This window comes from Lynx canadensis, chromosome D2, assembly GCF_007474595.2.
Source record: "Lynx canadensis isolate LIC74 chromosome D2, mLynCan4.pri.v2, whole genome shotgun sequence".
Classification (NCBI taxonomy): domain Eukaryota; kingdom Metazoa; phylum Chordata; class Mammalia; order Carnivora; family Felidae; genus Lynx; species Lynx canadensis.
In genome coordinates, this window is record NC_044313.2 from 78,161,076 (window position 1) to 78,178,884 (window position 17,809).

General features: G+C 40.8%; 2 protein-coding genes across 2 annotated transcripts in view; one reads left to right on the forward strand and one right to left on the reverse strand.

Annotated features, from left to right (window-relative positions):
* LOC115527629 (zinc finger protein 33B-like) overlaps nt 1-17,809 on the reverse strand; it is an 81,249-nt gene that overhangs the window by 32,714 nt on the left and 30,726 nt on the right.
* LOC115527674 (PRELI domain containing protein 3B-like) lies at nt 3,166-3,727 on the forward strand. Its single transcript, XM_032595294.1, is given in 2 exon segments — nt 3,166-3,288; nt 3,290-3,727. Coding segments are annotated over 2 exon segments (561 nt in total).

Below are 17,809 nucleotides of genomic sequence, written 5' to 3' on the forward strand. Positions count from 1 at the left end.
GATAAAGAAAATGTGGTGTGTAAACACACACAATGGAATACTTACTATTCAACCATAAAAACAAAGGAAAAAGGAAATCCTACCATTTGTGACAATATGGACAGACCTTGAGAGCATTATGGTAAGTCAAGAGAGAAAACAAACACCATATGGTGTTACTTACATGTAGAATCTCCTAAAAGAAAAGGCCAACATCATACAAACAGAGTATAAAATGAGCCCCTGATTGGGTGTGGAAGAAAGGAAGGACGGAAGGAAGGAAGGAAGGAGAAACAAACAAACTCCATGCACAGATGGTGCCACATATGGATGTATATCTAAGAAAGAAGTAGCAATAAAACAAAATCTTGTAGAGAAAGCAAGAGAAAACATTCAAGAATTCATGTTATGAATCTAACATACTTTGATGCTAAATACTAACACCTAAGAAGAACATATCTCCCCCTGGCCAAAAACTTAGTGGTCAATCTCTCTCATAGACATAGAAACAAAAACCCGAAACAAAATATTAGCATGACCCAGTTAGATTTATTTCAGAAATCTCCAGGTAGTTTTACATTTAAAAATTAATGTAATTCACCAACTAAGAAAATGAAGGAGACAAATAATATGATTTCAATAGATGTCCAAAAGCATTTAATAAAGTTTAAAAGGCACTCATGAAGAAAATAAAAACTTTAGGTAACTAGGAATAGAATTGGACATCCTTGATGTGGTAAGAAATGCAAAAAAAGTGCAGCAAAAATCACATATTGAGAGGAAAACTTCCCCTTTGAGAATAGAATAAAGACAAGGAAACCTACTCTTTGCTTCTATTGAGTATCATATATTGGAGGACCTAAGAGGGCAATAAAGAAAAAAAGGTTTTATGAATTGGAAAAAGTAAACAGCAGTGTCACTAATACCAGATCACACATGTGTATATATTAAAAATGCAAATAAGGTTGAGATAAATTATTAGGTATAGTAAATTAGTGTAGACAAATTGTTGGATTTAAGGTCAATATATAAAAAATAACATGTCAGCAACAAGCAATTAAAAAGTACAATTGAAAATATATGTATAATACACAAAAATAAACTCAGAATGGATGAAAGACCTAAATGTAAGACAGGAAACCATCAAAATCCTAGAGGAGGAAGCAGGCAAAAACCTCTTTGACCTCAGCCGCAGCAACTTCTTACTCAACACGTCACTGGAGCCAAGGGAAACAAAAGCAAAACTGAACTATTGGGACCTCATCAAAATAAAAAGCTTCTGCATAGCGAAGGAAACAATCAGCAAAACTAACAGGCAACCAATGGAATGGGAAAGATATTTGCACATGACATATCAGATAAAGGGTTAGTATCTAACATCTACAAAGAACTTATCAAACTCAACACCCAACAAATAATCCAGTGAAGACATGGGCAAGACATGAGTAGACACTTTTCCAAATAAGATATCCAGATGGCTAACAGACACATGAGAAAATGCTCAACATCACTCATCATCAAGGAAATACAAATCAAAACCACAATGAGATACCGCCTCACACCTGTCAGAATGGCTAACATTAACAACTCAGGCAACAACAGATGTTGGCGAGGATGCGGAGAAACAGGATCTCTTTTGCAATGCTGGTGGGAATGCAAACTGGTGCAGCCACTCTGGAAAACAGTATGGAGGTTCCTCAAAAAATTTAAAATAGAACCACCCTAAGACCCAGCAATTCCACTACTAGGTATTTACCCAAGGGATACAGATATGCTGTTTCAAAGGGGCACATCCACCCCAATGTTTATAGCAGCACTACTGACAATAGCCAAAGTATCGAAAGGGTCCAAATGTCCATGGATGAATGAATGGATAAAGAAGATGCAAAATGAATGTATGTGTATGTGTGTGTGTGTGTGTGTGTGTGTGTATCTGTATATATATGTGTATGTATGTGTATACACATACATATATACACGTACATACACACACACACACACACACACACACACACACTGGAGTATTACTCAGCAATCAAAAAGAATAAAATCCTGCCATTTGCAACTACATGGATGGAACTGGAGGGTATCATGCTAAGCAAAATCTGTCAGTCAGAGAAAGACAAGTATCATATGACTTCACTCATATGAGGAATTTAAGATACTAAACAGATGAACACAAAGGAAGGGAAGCAAAAATAACATAAAAACAGGGAGGGGGACAAAAAAGAGACTCTTAAATATAGAGAACAAACAGAGGGTTGCTGGAGGATTGTGGGAGGGGGGATGGGCTAAATGGGTAAGGGACATTAAGGAATCTACTCCTGAAATCATTGTTGCACTATATGCTAACTAGGATGTAAATTAAACAATAAATTAATTAAAAAATAATTTAAAAAATAAAAATTAAAAATATATATACAGGTATATTAGGGGATCCTGAATGGCTCACTTGGTTGAGCATCCAACTCTTGCTTTAGGCTCAGGTCATGATCCCAGGGTCATGGAATCCAGGCCTGTCAGGCTCTGCCCTGAGTGTGGACTCTGCTTAAAATTCTCTCTCTCCCTCTCCCTCTGCCCCTCTCCCCTCTCTTTCTCACCCTCTCTTTCTCTCTCTCTCAAAAAAAAAAAAGCATATATATTAATAAAAATGCTAAACACATAGAAATAACTCTAACAATAGGTGTGCAAGAATTCCACAAAGAAACTTTTAAAATTACTAAAGACTTACATAAATGTAGAAAATACATCATGTTCACAGGCAGAATATTCAATATCAGAAAATAAGCAATTTTCCCCACATTGACTTATAGATTCAATTCAACTGCAAATAAAGTTCCAGCAGGTTATTTGTGAATGCTAACAATATTTGTACAGGAACACAAAGGGCCAACTGAAGCCAGGATCCTGCTGAAGACGAGAAAAGTGTGGAAGGATGTACACTACTCACTTGAAATATTTTTTATCAAATGTGGTACTGGCCTAAGAAGGGCCAAACTAAGCAGTGGAAATGAATAGAGCACGAAAGGACCCAGAGATGTATGCACTATGACATACATCACACTGCAAAACAGTGGGGAAACTCAAGTTTTCAAAAAGAGTTCTTAGACAAATCGTATGGGAAGAAAGTGACCTGATGTCTGTCTCCTACAGAACGCCAGGGTCATCATGCAGGCTGACAGCACCATGAAGATACGGACTTCAGAGCGCATTTCTAATCACCCATGGGAAACTGTTTCCACAGTCACAGTGCAGAAATACCTGAAACCTATGACCTCAAGCTTGGTTGGAGTTGATGTAATGGACAGAACATACAGATCCCTTTGGAAAGTTTCACAGCCAAAGACTTCTCGGAACAGAGCGAGGATTGCCTTCCACTGTGAAATCTCTTATTGGCGCAGCAAGAACTAAAACATATGTGCAAAAACATTCTGTAGTTGTTCCCATAGACAAAACAATGGAACTTAGGTCTGCTAGTATTTCATTTACAAATATGGTTTCAGTGGATGACAGACTTCTATACAAACCACATTCTCAGGACCCAGAAAAAACTCTTTTGACTCAAGAAGCCATAATCATTGTGAAAGGAGTCTGTCTCAGCAGTTACCTTGAAGGACTGACAGTAAGTACAACATCTGCAAATGCTAAGAGTGGCCGAGAAGCAATGGAATGGCTTATACATACATTAAATGTGGAGACGGAACAACTGGTAGCTTCGGGGAGAGGGACATCGGGGCACCGACAGTGACAGCAGCATTTGAAGAGAACTGAGAATGGAACCTGCTCCCCCAGGTCTCTGCAAGCTGGCAATCTATTTGTTATTTTAAAAATAAAACTTGGGGCGCCTGGGTGGCGCAGTCGGTTAAGCGTCCGACTTCAGCCAGGTCACGATCTCGCGGTCCGTGAGTTCGAGCCCCGCGTCGGGCTCTGGGCTGATGGCTCAGAGCCTGGAGCCTGTTTCCGATTCTGTGTCTCCCTCTCTTTCTGCCCCTCCCCCGTTCATGCTCTGTCTCTCTCTGTCCCAAAAATAAATAAACGTTGAAAAAAAAAAAATTAAAAATAAAACTTATTTTAAGTAGAATTTGTTTTATAAGCTGAAGAAAAGCTATGTAATTTCTGATCAAAAGAAAGAGGTGCAGGATTTCTAAATAAAAGAGATTTCCGAAAGTAGTATTGTTTGAAATTACCATCTAATTGTGAAGACTCCAGGATGTGGGGGAAATTTAACAATTTTTGAAAAGTACCTGGAAAATCACACTGGCATGTTAAATCTCCACTGAGGTAGAATTTTAAGCTTTTAATGCATTAGAAATCTGCCTGTTGGGGCACCTGGGTGGCTCACTTGGTTGAGTGTCCAACTTCAGCTAAGGTAGTATTTCACGGTTTGTGGGTTTGAGTCCTGAGTCGGGCTCTGTGCTGATAACTCGGAGCCTGGAACCTGCTTCAGATTCTATGTCTCCCTCTCTGCCCCTCCCCGACTTACGCTGTTTATGTCTCTGTCAAAATAAATAAATAATTTTATATATATATATTAAATATAATTTATTGTCAAATTGGTTTCCATACAACACTCAGTGCTCATCCCAACACGTGCCCTCCTCAATGCCCATTAAACTTTAAAAAACAAATAAATAAAATACACAGGAATTCTTACAAAACTCAGTAGAATAAAACAACCTAAAAAGCCATAAATTTATGAAAGTTGCACAAACTAAATAATCAGACCCATGGAAATTAAACAATGAAGTTTTTCACCCTTTAATGTAAAAATAATTTTTACATCTGGAGAGAAAGGAGGAAAAGTAGTTTTCTAATAAATAACAATTTACCTAGAAAAATTAGAAATCTTCATATCCTATAACTCAAAAATATTAATCACTGGACATTGGAGCAATGATTCTTAAACTTAACACCATCATACGGACATCTTGTTAAAAACACAGATTACTGGGCCTGGCCTCCAAAAGTTCTCTTCCAGTAGGTTTGGGATGGTGGATCACAATCTGCATGTCAAACAAGTTTCGAGGTGACGCTGCCATTTCTGGGCAAAGGTCCTCACTCTGAGAAGCAATGCTCCAGGGTCTGGAGATACATCTGCATTTACCATAGAGAATGACAAGGATATTCACAGCAGTATTTATATCAATGAAAAATGGAATTACCTGAATATCTACCAATGAAATACAGTATTTAGGATATACTGTGTCCAGATAGCAGGAAAATCCAACATTAAAAGAAACAAACTACAGGGGTGCCTAGGTGGTGAAGCATCGGACTCTTGATTTCAGCTCAGGTCATGATCTTATGATTGTGAGAGTCAGCTCTGGGTCAAGATCCACCCTAAGTGTGGAACCTGATTAAGATATTCTCTCTCTCAAGATATTCTCATTCTTGGGGCACCTGGGTGGCTCAGTTGGTTGAGCGTCCCACTTCGGCTCAGGTCATGATCTCACGGTTTGTGAGTTCAAGCCCCGCGTTGGGCTCTGTGCTGACAGCTCAGTGCCTGGAGCCTGCTTCGGATTCTGTGTCTCCCTCTCTCTCTGCCCCTTTCCTGCTCATGCTCTCTGTCTCTCTCTGTGTCTCAAAAATGAATAAGCGTTAAAAAACTTAAAAAAAAAAAAAAGATATTCTCATTCTCTCTCTCTCTCCCTCTGTCTCCTTTCTCTCTCTCCTTCTGCCCCTCTCCCCCACTCACAAACTCTAATAAAATTTTTAAAAAACTATTTACTTAAAAAAGTAAATAAATAAACTTCCTATGGATAGATCTCAAATTACTAGTGTACTAAGGGGAGAAAATGCCTGTCATATAAACATTAAGATAATTTACATACTTTTTGGAAGTGCTCAAAATAGTAAACAGTATTATTTTTCCAGCATACATGTAGAGATAAACGTTATGACTAGTAGACAAAGGATACAAACTTGGAACTGAATGATGGGGTACAATGAGGAAGGCTACAGAAGAGACAAAGAAGACTCCCCAGGAGAGACTGTCAGAAGAGTAATGGAGCAGTTCTTGAAGGAAGGCAATTACAATTAAATCATTGGCAATTTTACCTGGACAAACCCCAAAAAAGTGGAAGGGAAAAACCAAGACAGAAATCTATAGGATGAATTTGAGAAGCTCAGACACATTTACCAGAGAATTTAACTTTGAACCATCTGCTATAAAACTCGCATACACAACCTGGCTAAAGTAGTTATGGAGAGTTTTTGTTAACAGGCATGTAGACCATTCATTCCTCTGAACATATCGGGTTTTACACCAGGATCGAACATGACCATCATTAAATTAACTACTTGAACTCTCTCTCAGACCCTTTTACTCTCAGTGAGGAACAGTTTTAGGCATTCATTTCGGGGCTGTCACAGGAAGGATATTCACTATGTGTCCCTATGTTAAAACCAAGAAAGATATCATCCAAGAAGTCTTTGTGTCTTGAAAAAATTCTGTCTGTATCCAAAAGACTGTGTCCTCCTTTCTCCATGGTTATCAGAAACAACAGAGATGTTATTTGTAGGTCAGTTTAGAAGCTCTAAAATATAGAATGATCAGTATGTATCTACAAGCCACCTTAGTCTTGCTATTGATCTGTTACTCTCTATTTTCTGTAAAGGTAGATTTCTATCTATTGCTAATTTCCCATTACAATGGGATTCACCAAGTCCATCGCAAAATAAAGTGGGGAATGAACAACTTACCTGGGATTTGTTCATTTTCTGCTGTCTTGGAAAAGTGTAGACAACTCTGGTGCTGTGCTGAGTTACAGGAGGAATGAGGTCCTAAAAGAGCTGGCCTGCCTGGCGGCTCCTGAATGCTCCTGCCCTATAAAACTATACAACCCAATAGATAGGAAGCGTGTCAGTTCCTCTGACCTTCAGAAAGGACAGCAGACGTTCAAAGACCACCTAAATGTAAATATTTGCTTCCTGGGGATTTTTTCACAGTTTAAACCTCTCTTGATGCTCACAAAAAAAAATTTAAATAAAAAAGTTAGTTTAAATAAAACAATATACTCAGTGAAGCAACATTAACTCTTCACCAAACTACTGTAAAAAGAAAAAACAAAAACAAAAACAAAAAACAAAAAACTTCCCGACCTGGGGCAGCTGGGTGGCTCAGTCAGTTCAGCCTCGATTCTTGGTTCAGGTCACGATCTCAGGGTTCGTGGGACCAAGGCCTGCATCAGGCTCTGTGCTGACAGTGTGGAGATTCTCTCTCCCCCTCTGCCCTTTCCTGACTCGCTCTATTTCTCTCTCTGTCTTGATAATAAACTTACAAAAAAATACTCCCGACTACTCTGTTTATCAATTTTCCTACTGTTACTAAACCTTTGGTTAGTGATTCCACAGAAAATGATAAAAAGCAGTGCTTTAAGGACAGGTCTATGTTTTCTTTGTCCTGGTTGGGTTTCTCAAAAGGATCTTTTCACAGGGGCACCTGCGTGGCTCAGTAGGTTAGGCGACTGACTTAGCTCAGGTCATGATCTCACAGTTCGTGAATTCAAGCCTCCCGTCGGGCTCTGTGCTGACAGCTCAGAACCTGGATGAAGCCTGCTTCAGATTCTGTGTCTCCCTCTCTTTCTGCCCCTCCCCCATTCACAGTCATTCTCTCTCTCTCAAAAATAAAAATTTTAAAAACAAGGATCTTTTTATAAAGTAATTTGCCTTTCCTCGTGTGGAAAAGCAGGCAGTCTCTCTGGAGTCGGGAGACACAACTTCCAGTCTTCACCACTAACAAACTGTGATTCTGAATAAGTCAGTAACCTTCGAGAAGAAAAACAAACAAACAAACAAACAAACAAACAAACAATGTTTCTATTCAATGAGACAAAAAGTAAGGGATTCTTGGAGATCCTTCCCTAATGCCGGACTGAGTAACACCACACCTCAAGAAGCAGTCACCGACCCGACTTGGAGAGCCGCTCAGACTCCAGGAAGGATACAAGGAGAACCAAGAGGCGGGGCGGTAACCGAGTCAGCCCAGGCAGGGGCGCCCGTCTTCCCGGACCACCCCGCCTCCACCCGACGCGCTCGCGCCCCCCTCCCGGCCGCAGCCCCGTCCCTCTCCCACCGCCTTCGGGCACACGCCCTCCTCCCGCGGCCTCCAGAACCGGGCCCCGCGAACGGCCCCGGCCGCTCCGGCAGGGACTGAGCACCGGGGGGCCCGACCTCTAGTGCTGATGGACTCGTCCCCATCCCGCCGTCACCGGTCCACGGACCTCCTCCACACGAACCGGCACCGACAGCCTACAGCCGCCCCGCGACTTCCCAGTCAGCGCAGCGCCCCCCTCGGCCCTCGTCCAACCGTCCCGCGCTCACCTATCGCTCCCTCGTCATGAGGCACTGACCCCAGAAAAGCGCAGAGATTCGGCGGCCGGGGAACCGCCTCCCACGCGAGAAGTGAGGAAAACGGGAGGGGAGGAAAAGCCTGGCGGAAGTGCCCAGAGGCAGAAGGCTGTACTAAGCATGCGCAGAACTAGGCATGCGCAGAACCGGACAGTGTGAGCAGTCCGCGCCGAAAGGCAGAAAACTACCTTTCCCTGCAGATTCACCGACCAGTGGTTGGAGGGTGGCTGAGAGTGCAGTCTTTACCTAGCACGTGGGAAGTTTGGGGAGCTTGACCTAGTTACCCAAGCAGTCAGAGCCCGTCAGGGACTCCCCAAAAGTTGCGGATTGCAGCTGAATTCTATGTGACGCCAGTGTGCAATTTAGACTAGAGCTGTCAAGGAAAGCAACCTGCTTGTCGAGTTCACTTTTTGAAATACGATGAAATAGACTCCATCAATACAATAAAAGAATATGAAAAAAATTAGGATCTGTCACCATCAGCAACTCTCTCAGGAAATAAAAAGCCAGAGGTCAAGGGCGGTATCAAGAAAGCTTGTTCATCAAAATCACAACAATGAATGATAATTGAGGATACATCAGAAAATCGACAGTCCAAAACAAAATTTCTTTATTCGTCTACATATTTTCCTCTGTGACGTTAAAATTACTTGAAGAAATGGAGATTGACCGGTGTTTGTTTTTTTTGTTTTTTTTGTTTGTTTGTTTTAACGTTTTATTGTTGAGAGAGAGCGCGCGCAGGAGCGAGGGAGGGGCAGAGAGCGAGCGGGACACAGAATCCGAAGCAGGCTCCAGGCTCTGAGTTGTCAGCACAGAGCCTGAAGCGGGGCTCCAACTCACAAGCGGTGAGATCATGACCTGAGCCGAAGTTGGTCGCCCAAACAACTAAGCCACCCAGGCACCCCAAGAGATTGACCCTTTCAATGAAAGACTCAATATTCTTTAACAACATTCCACTAAGAATCTGAACAAATTTTTGTACATACTTTTTTCTTTGATTTTTGTGTACTTTTAATATGTACTTTATAAAAGCATATTCTCTCGGGGCTTCTGGGTAGCTCAGTCGGTTGAGGGCCCAACTTTGGCTCAAGCCATGATCTCACGGTTTGTGGGTTCAAGCCCCATGTCAGGCTTTGGGCTCACAGCTCAGAGCCTGGAGACTGCTTCGGATTCTGTCTCGCTCTCTCTGCCCCTCCCCCACTCGTGTGCATGCGCTATCAAAATAAACATTAAATTTTTTTTTTAATGAAAACAGGACACTGAAGAGATACATGCACTCCCATGTTTACTGCATTATTATTCACAATACGTGAGATATGGAAACAATGTAAGTGTCCATCAACTGATGAATGGATAAAGAAGGTGTGTGGTAAATACATAAAACACACTACTCCCCAGCCATGAGAAAGAAAATCTTGTCCACTTGCAACTCTATGAAGAGACCTTGAAGTCATTATGGGAGTGAAATAAGTCAAAAAGGGAAAGACAAATACTGCAGGATAACAGTTATATGGAATCTAAAAAAGCTTATCTCACAAAAACAGATTGTGGAATGTTGGTTACTGAGGGCTGGGCGTTCAGGGAACAGGAGAGATGTTGTTTAAGGGTACAAACTTAGCAGCTGGTAGATATATAAGTCCATATTAACCCAATGTTAATATGTCAATTATATCTCAATAAAAACGTACCCACTTATCCTAAAGTGATAAATAAAGAAAAACAAATTCATACTCCTCATAATTCAAAATTAACCGTTTAGAGGTGTTTTAATTTCCTGTTGCTACTGTAACAAATTACTGCATAGTGGCTTAAAACAACACAAGTTGAGTATGCTATTGGAATTCAGAAGGGCAAAACAGGTATCACATGGCTAGAATCAAGGTGTCAGGGCTGCATTCCTTGTGGATGTTCTATGGGAGGGAGAATCCACTTCTTTGCCTTTACGAGTTTCTAAAGGCTGTCCTTGCCTTGTCATCCTATATCACTGCCACCTCTGCCCATGTTGTCACATCTCTCTGACTTTGACTTTCCTGCCTCCCTCTTTCCTTGGAAGAATTCTTGTGATTATATTGGGCCCACTGGGATAACTCAAGATAGTCTCCCATCTCAAGATCCTTAACCTAAACACATTTGCTAAGTCTCCTTTGCCAGGTAAGGTAACATATTCTCAGATTCTAGGGATTAGGATGTGCACCTCTTTGGGGGCCACTATTCCGCCACAACAAGAATAAATGCAAAGAAGGATGGGTGCAGTTTTCAAAAACATTAATCTATGAGCATTATAAGGTACTTGTATTTTAATACTTTATTTTCTCAACATTTCATGTATATTATGCAAAGTATCTTCCTCTAAATTATTACTTGCAGAATGGTGGGGTATTCACATTCTATGCATCATGTTCGCATCAAAATTCTACTCCAGAGGTTTGGTTTTTTTTTTAATCAGAATGGTATTAAGGGTTGAAACCACAATGATTCAATAGATCATCTGAAAAGATTCCGAGGCATAGAAAATAAGCTTGTACTTAATTTGTAAGTTCTTGACACCAGATGAAGTTACCTTCTTACAGGTAAAAGGGCACCATTACATAGCATTCATGAGAGCAGCTAAAGTTTGCAGGGCCGAGGTAAAGGACAGAGCGGCCCAGACAGGAAGCTGCTGAGACGATAAGCATGTGTGTGAGGGAACTGCCCAAGACCCAGGAAAGACCCAACCAAAAGGATTAAAGGCAACAGTGCCCCATGTTCAGAAACCAAGCTCTAAATATATATATATATATATATACATATCTTTATATATATATCTTTATATATATATATATAGCTCTATACATATAACTTTATATATATAGCTATATATATATCTTTATATATATAGCTATATATATATCTTTATACATATATACATATATAATCCCTATGCGTTATAGAATACAGGTCCATTGTGCGAGCTCTCAGCTCACTTAGCATTTCCAAGCTCCCCAGGACGTGCTGGGATGGATATGGGACCAGGGATTACTAAATGGGCATTATCTTTCTGTGATCTCTGGCTGTCTCTTCAGAGTCCTTAGAACACAGCATAACTGAAGTCCCTAGGACATACCTGCACTGTCCCACCACGCTGTGTCCCCAGTGGCATTTGAGTTTATACAAAATACAGTCTGAGTTTCTAGGGAACTGAGCATCCTTAGAGAGTCAGACTTTGGCACCCTGGATGAAGTTTCTATGCAAGTGTATCATTCTCAAGGACCCAAGGCCCAGCACAATGAACAGGAATTCGACCTGGAAGATAACACTCTCTAGCCTGAGTTCCCTCTCCAGAGCTAAAGAGCAGTAAGAGAAGTCCAAAAATGAGCATATTTTATATTTCTGATCAGAATTTGTTATTCATCTCCCAAGAAGTGGGCAAAACCCGGAAGATGTTGCCATTCTCAGAAGCCATCGAGGACTATGACTGTGGAAGGTTTGGTCCTAGATTCAGAAGAGAGTATGAGCTGGAGTTCTAAGACGTGGTATCTGCAGTCTGTGCAGGAAATGTCACCTGATTGGAGGGACGCTCCTCAGTCTTTCCTGATCTTTCACAGCCTTGACACTTGGATGAATACTGGTCAGTTATTTTGTAGAATGTCCCTCAATGTGTTTGGCTGATGTTTTCTCATGATTGGGAGGATATTGTATGTTTTGGGCAAGAATACCACAGAAGAGACCTGTGCTTCTCAGAGCATCCGGTCAGGGGGTTCATGATGCTGCTGTGTCTTATTACTGGAGATGTTAACCACTCTGGTAAAGTTCTGTCTGCCAGGGTCCTCTGCTGTAAAGTTACAACTTTTCACATTGTGAGTATCTTGGAGGAGATCATTTCAGGCCATGCAACTATGCCATTTCTCTTCAAATTTATAGCCTTCTAATATTAGTATCTGTTAATGGATAGTGTCTACAGCAATCATTGATGTGTTGTTTGCCTAATGATGGTTTTTTATTTCCTTTATTTAGATGACTTTTGAAGTTTTTTGTTTTGGGGTGTTTTTTGTTTGTTTGGTTTGCTTTGTTTTTTTTTGGTTCTTTTTTTAAGTAGGCTTCACATCCAGCATGGAGCCCAATGCGGGGCTTAAACTCAAAACCCTGAGATCAAGACATGAGCTGAGGGGTACCTGGGTAGCTCAGTCAGTTAAACATCTGACTTTGGCTCAGGTCATGATCTCACGGTCTGTGGGTTTGAGCCCTGCATCGGGCTCTGTCTGAAGTTTGGAGCCTGGAGCCTGCTTTGGATTCTGTGTCTCCCTCTTTCTCTCTCTGCTCTTACCCTGCTCACACTCTCAAAAAATAAACATTAAGGAAAAAAAAAAAAAAAAAGACCTGAGCTGAGATCAAGAGTCGAACGCTTAACTAACTGAGCCACTCAGGCACCTGACTTTTAAAGATTTTAAGAAACATTTTCTTTCTTCCCTTTTTTAGAGATATTTTCAATTTCAATTTGTAATTTAAAAGAAGTCTAGGGCGCCTGGGTGGCTCAGCTGGTTAAGCGTCTGACTTTAGCTCAGATCATGATCTCATAGTTCATGAGTTTGAGCCCTGCGTCAGGTTTTGTGCTGTCAGCACAGAACCGCTTTGGACCTTCTGTCTCCCTCTTTCTCTGCCCCTCCCCCACTTGCACTCTGTCTCTCAAAAATAAACATTTAAAAGAAAATAAATTAAAAATAAATAAAAGAAGCCCAAATCATCAAATAACACATAAAACTTCCTATGCACTTATTTAAGAGTGGGGTTCATTCACAAGATACAAACAATTACAGAATGCATTTCGGCTTACTAGCTAAAGTATCATTACCATATGGCAACCAGAGGGACAATCTGTACTTCGTTTGAGATGTCAGTTTTAACATTTTGTTATTCCAGACAACTAATAATAATTCAGAACTTGTATTCTTTCAACATTACGATAATAAATCAGACTTCATCAATGTTTATATGAGGTCATTTAAAATTTGCGTAACTAAAACAATCTTAAAGACAGTACTCTTACTATATATTCTTTTTACATACATATATGTGGGTTTTAACTATACGGTAAAAGAAGATGTAAAAGGTTACACACTGAACTAGTAGCAATGGTTAAAGCAAGGCAGGCTACCAATGTAAAGGTGGTGGGTCCAAAGAAATTAATTCTTTAATGAATCATTTTGAAATAATTTCAAATTTCACGAAAGTTCCAAGAACAATGCAAAAATTCCGATATCCTCCTTACCTAGATTCCCCAACTGTTAACATTTCACTGCATTCTTTTTGCATGTACCTATTTAATCAACTATCCTTGTATGATCATTCTTTTCCTATTTGAGATCAAACAACAGACACCATACACCACAGTTCCTAAGTACTCCATTATGCCTTTTCCTAAAATGAGGGCACTTTCCTACAGAACCACCATCCAAACAAGCAAGTCAGGAAATCAACCTTAACAGAACACTGCTGTCAAATCCACAAACCCCCTTCAAATCTCAACAGCTGTCCCAACATCTTTTTCCTTCCTGATCCTGGATGCCACCAGTCTGGGTCTATCTTACGTTTCATCACCAGACTTAGGTCATGCTTTCTTGGTAGTAACCACAGAGAAGATAGATCAATGCGTCGCGTCGTGGGGCACACGTTGTTGACAGTGGTGATATTAGCCTTGATTATCTTGTCATTTTGGTGTCTGGTAAGTTTCCCTGCCAAAAAAAATCACCATTATCCCCTTTGAAACTGGTATTTGTGGAGATATAGTCTGAGATTACGCCAATAATCTGTCCCTCATCCACTCACCAATCTTAGTATCTGTTAATAATCTCACCTGAATCAGTCACTATCAAATACTGGTTTTTTATTTCCATTATTCCTCATACATATATTAGTAAGGAAAAGGTTCCCCTTCTCCCATTCATTTATTTCTATATCAATATGGATTCATGGCTTTCTGTTTTGTACCAAAGATTATATTCCATTCTTAGTATTTGTTTTTATGCTCAAATTGTTTCAGATTTGGCCAACAGGAGCATCTTTGAGATGGCTTTTGTGTACTTTTGCTATGCCCCCATTATTCCTTGAGCAGCTCTTTGCCTTCTCCCTCGAGAAGATATTTTAGGTTCATCCGCTTTCCCTGGCCCAAGTTTGGAATCAGCCATTTACAAAGGAGTTCTGTTTCCTTTAAGTGGAAGGTAGTATCTAGGCACCAGACTCTGGAAGGTAGTGCTCATTGCTGTGAGGATGTACTTGCTTCTGAGCGATCTCAGTATAAAGAGCTAGGAAATACATGTATGGAGGACACACACACACACACACACACACGTACATTTGCATGTACACATGCATGTGTCTACACACATATGTAGACATACACACCTATAAATATTTCTGTGTCAACACCTCAGGGTTCTGCTTAGTCTTCTGCCTTTCTATATTTGTAAATACTTTCAACAGGGAGAAATTTGGCCACCAGTTTCAATACATTTCATCTTGCCCTCAATGTAATCAATCTCCACCCATGCCAACCATTTCTTCTATCTATAATCTCCTTAACCCCTACCTCCCTAGTGTCCTGTGTTTCCGTAATGGGAGCAGCCACACTATTCTGTTCCTCTTCACTTCCCCTCACTGGCCTGCATTGGGACTGCTGTCCCTGTACTGGGAAGGGGAGGAAGAAAAAAAGGAATAGTTGTAATTAAAAAATATATACATGTATTCCAATATTATTTGTAAAATAAAAATAATAAAAATGAAATAATGCTATAGATTGTTTATGCCCCATGTCACCTTCCCTCCAAAAAAAAAAAATCATTTTGTGGGTAACTAATCCCAATGTCGTTAATATTTGGAAGTGGGGCCTTCGGGGGGATGATTAGGTCATCAGAGCGGAGACCACATGAATGGGATTAGTGCCCTCAGAAAAGATGCCCCAAAGGGATCCCTCACCACGTCTGCCATGTGAGGACACAGGGAGAAAACGAACCTCTATGAACCAGGAAGCAGGCCCTCACCAGACACAAAATCTGCCAGGGCTGTTATCTTAGACTTCCCAGGCTCCAGAAGCGTGAGAAATAAGTATCTGCTGTTTATAAACCACCCAGTCTATGGACTTTGTTATAGCAGCCTGAATTAACTAAAATGTACAATTAGACAACACGGTCTACAGGGTCTAATTTCTAGTCACATTAAGGATGCCACAAGGTTCCTACCCATAGCTCCTACGTTCCACATGACGTTGATAGAGTGATGTCTCCTCCCTGATCCACATTCTCATCATCACTAATATAGCCATTCATTCACACTCCCCTAGCTTACTAAAAGTTAAATTTGATAACTTATAGCACAGGGCCTGATACTTAGTAAATGTTTGACAACATATGTTTAGTAATTATATAGAGGGCACAGAGGGGGGAAGTTTACTTAAGATAACCCAGTCACTCCTTCCTCCCCACAGGACATCCACAATGCCTCTTCCTCCCCGTACAATGGCTAGTGTCAGCCCAAGAATAAAATGCCTGAGCCGAGAGACCATCAACTCAGGAGAAAGCATGGTTACCAGTTACAGCTGCCAATGCCCTCCCATTTCCTTTATTGTTTCAAAGAATGTGACCCAAAGATCCACGTATGAGTTATAAGCACACAGTAATCAGCTCACAGTCCTGTCTCTTCTGCTCTGAATACACGGACTTCCTATAGGGAAGATTCTTAGAATCAGTTCAATTTTTAACTAAGTCTGTGTTTTAACTTGTAGCTTAACATTATTAACTAAGTTAAAGAGTAGGTGATTTACTTATCAAGTACAAGCTACATTAGCCTTTGGAAATAATTTTAAACTCAGAACACATTTGCAAGAGTAGCGCAAATAACCTTTTATTCTCTGAATTATCGAGAGTAGGTTGTCAGCATGTTCCAACACCTCACATACTTTAGTAACAAGAATACATGATCACATTTCAATCCTCAAAATCAGGAAACTAACACTAATACCTACCACCTCATCCTCAGACCTCATTCAAGTTTCACCCATTTTCTAAATAATTTCCTTTACAGAAAAATGATTTAATCCATGATCCTGCATTGTAATTTGCTATTTCTTCAGTCTCCTTCAACCTGGGACACTTTCTTAGTTTTCTTGACTTGCATGATCATGACATGTTTGAAGATCACAAGTCATTTATTAAAAAAAATTTTTTTTAACTGTTTGAGAAAGAGCATGAGCAGGTGAGGGGCAGAGAGAGGGAGAGAGAACCTGAAGCAGGCTCCAGGCTGTCTGCACAGAGCCCAACATGGGGCTGAAACTCACGAACCGCGAGCTCCTGACCTGAGCTGAAGTTGGACATTTAACCGACTGAGCAACCCAGTCGTGCCACAAGTCATTTATTTTATTATTTTTTAATTTTTTTTAACGTTTATTTATTGAGACAGGGAGACACAGAGCATGAGCAGGGGAGGGGCCGAGAGATGGAGAGACACAGAATCCGAAGCAGGCTCCAGGCTCTGAACTGTCAGCACAGAGCCCGAGGCAGGGCTCAAACTCACAAACCACATGATCATGACCTGAGCCGAAGTCAGATGCTTAACCGACTGAGCCACCCAGGCGCCCCACAAGTCATTTATTTTAAAGAGTGTGCCTCAACATGGGTTTGATGTTCCTCTCTGCTTTGACTCAGGTTATGCATTTTTGGCTGTATTCTCACTGCATCCTATTAGATCGTACACAAATTAAATACTATCGAATGACACTAATTGTCAGTATTACTTATGTTAACTTTAATCGCTTGACTAGGCTGGCTGAGCCAACTTTTTCTACTGTAACCACACTTCTGTTTTGCCAGCTGTCATACTTTGCCAATAGTATATGCTGGCGGGTTGCAAGCGTGGAGGGAAGAGGGACATGCTTCTTCCTGTTTCCTGTGGGCTTCCCCTCTATGTCCTGAGCTGTCAGCACCTTACCAATGCTTCTTCACCCGGTGAGGTGTAATGTCCTCTGAGGACAAGGCGCTGAATTCACTTTTACAGTGTTTCCCCATCAGAAGTACCAACGTCAGGCAGCCAATATGGGTCCCAGACCTGTGAGGCCATTCCTCTGGGCTCAGATACCCCCAGCAGTGGAACAGGTTCCTTTGGAGTTCTGCACTTCAGCTCTGAGGGATGCCTACCCTGTTCCCTTCATTTTACCAGCCTAGAGGTTGAAGCTGCTGCCTGCAGTTGCTATCCTAGGGATACACTTGACTCTTATTTTTCCCTTTCAGATTCTTCTTCATATCTCAGGGTTCCCCGTATACCCTTTCAGATCCCTAGACAACAGTACACCAAGTTAACAATTCCTTGTATCATGTTGTTTCTGTTCAAATCGCTGCTGTGGTTTCTCTCTTTTTTTTATTTTTTTTTTTATTTTTTTATTTTTTTTTTTTTTAAATTTTTTTTTCAACGTTTTTTATTTATTTTTTGGACAGAGAGAGACAGAGCATGAACAGGG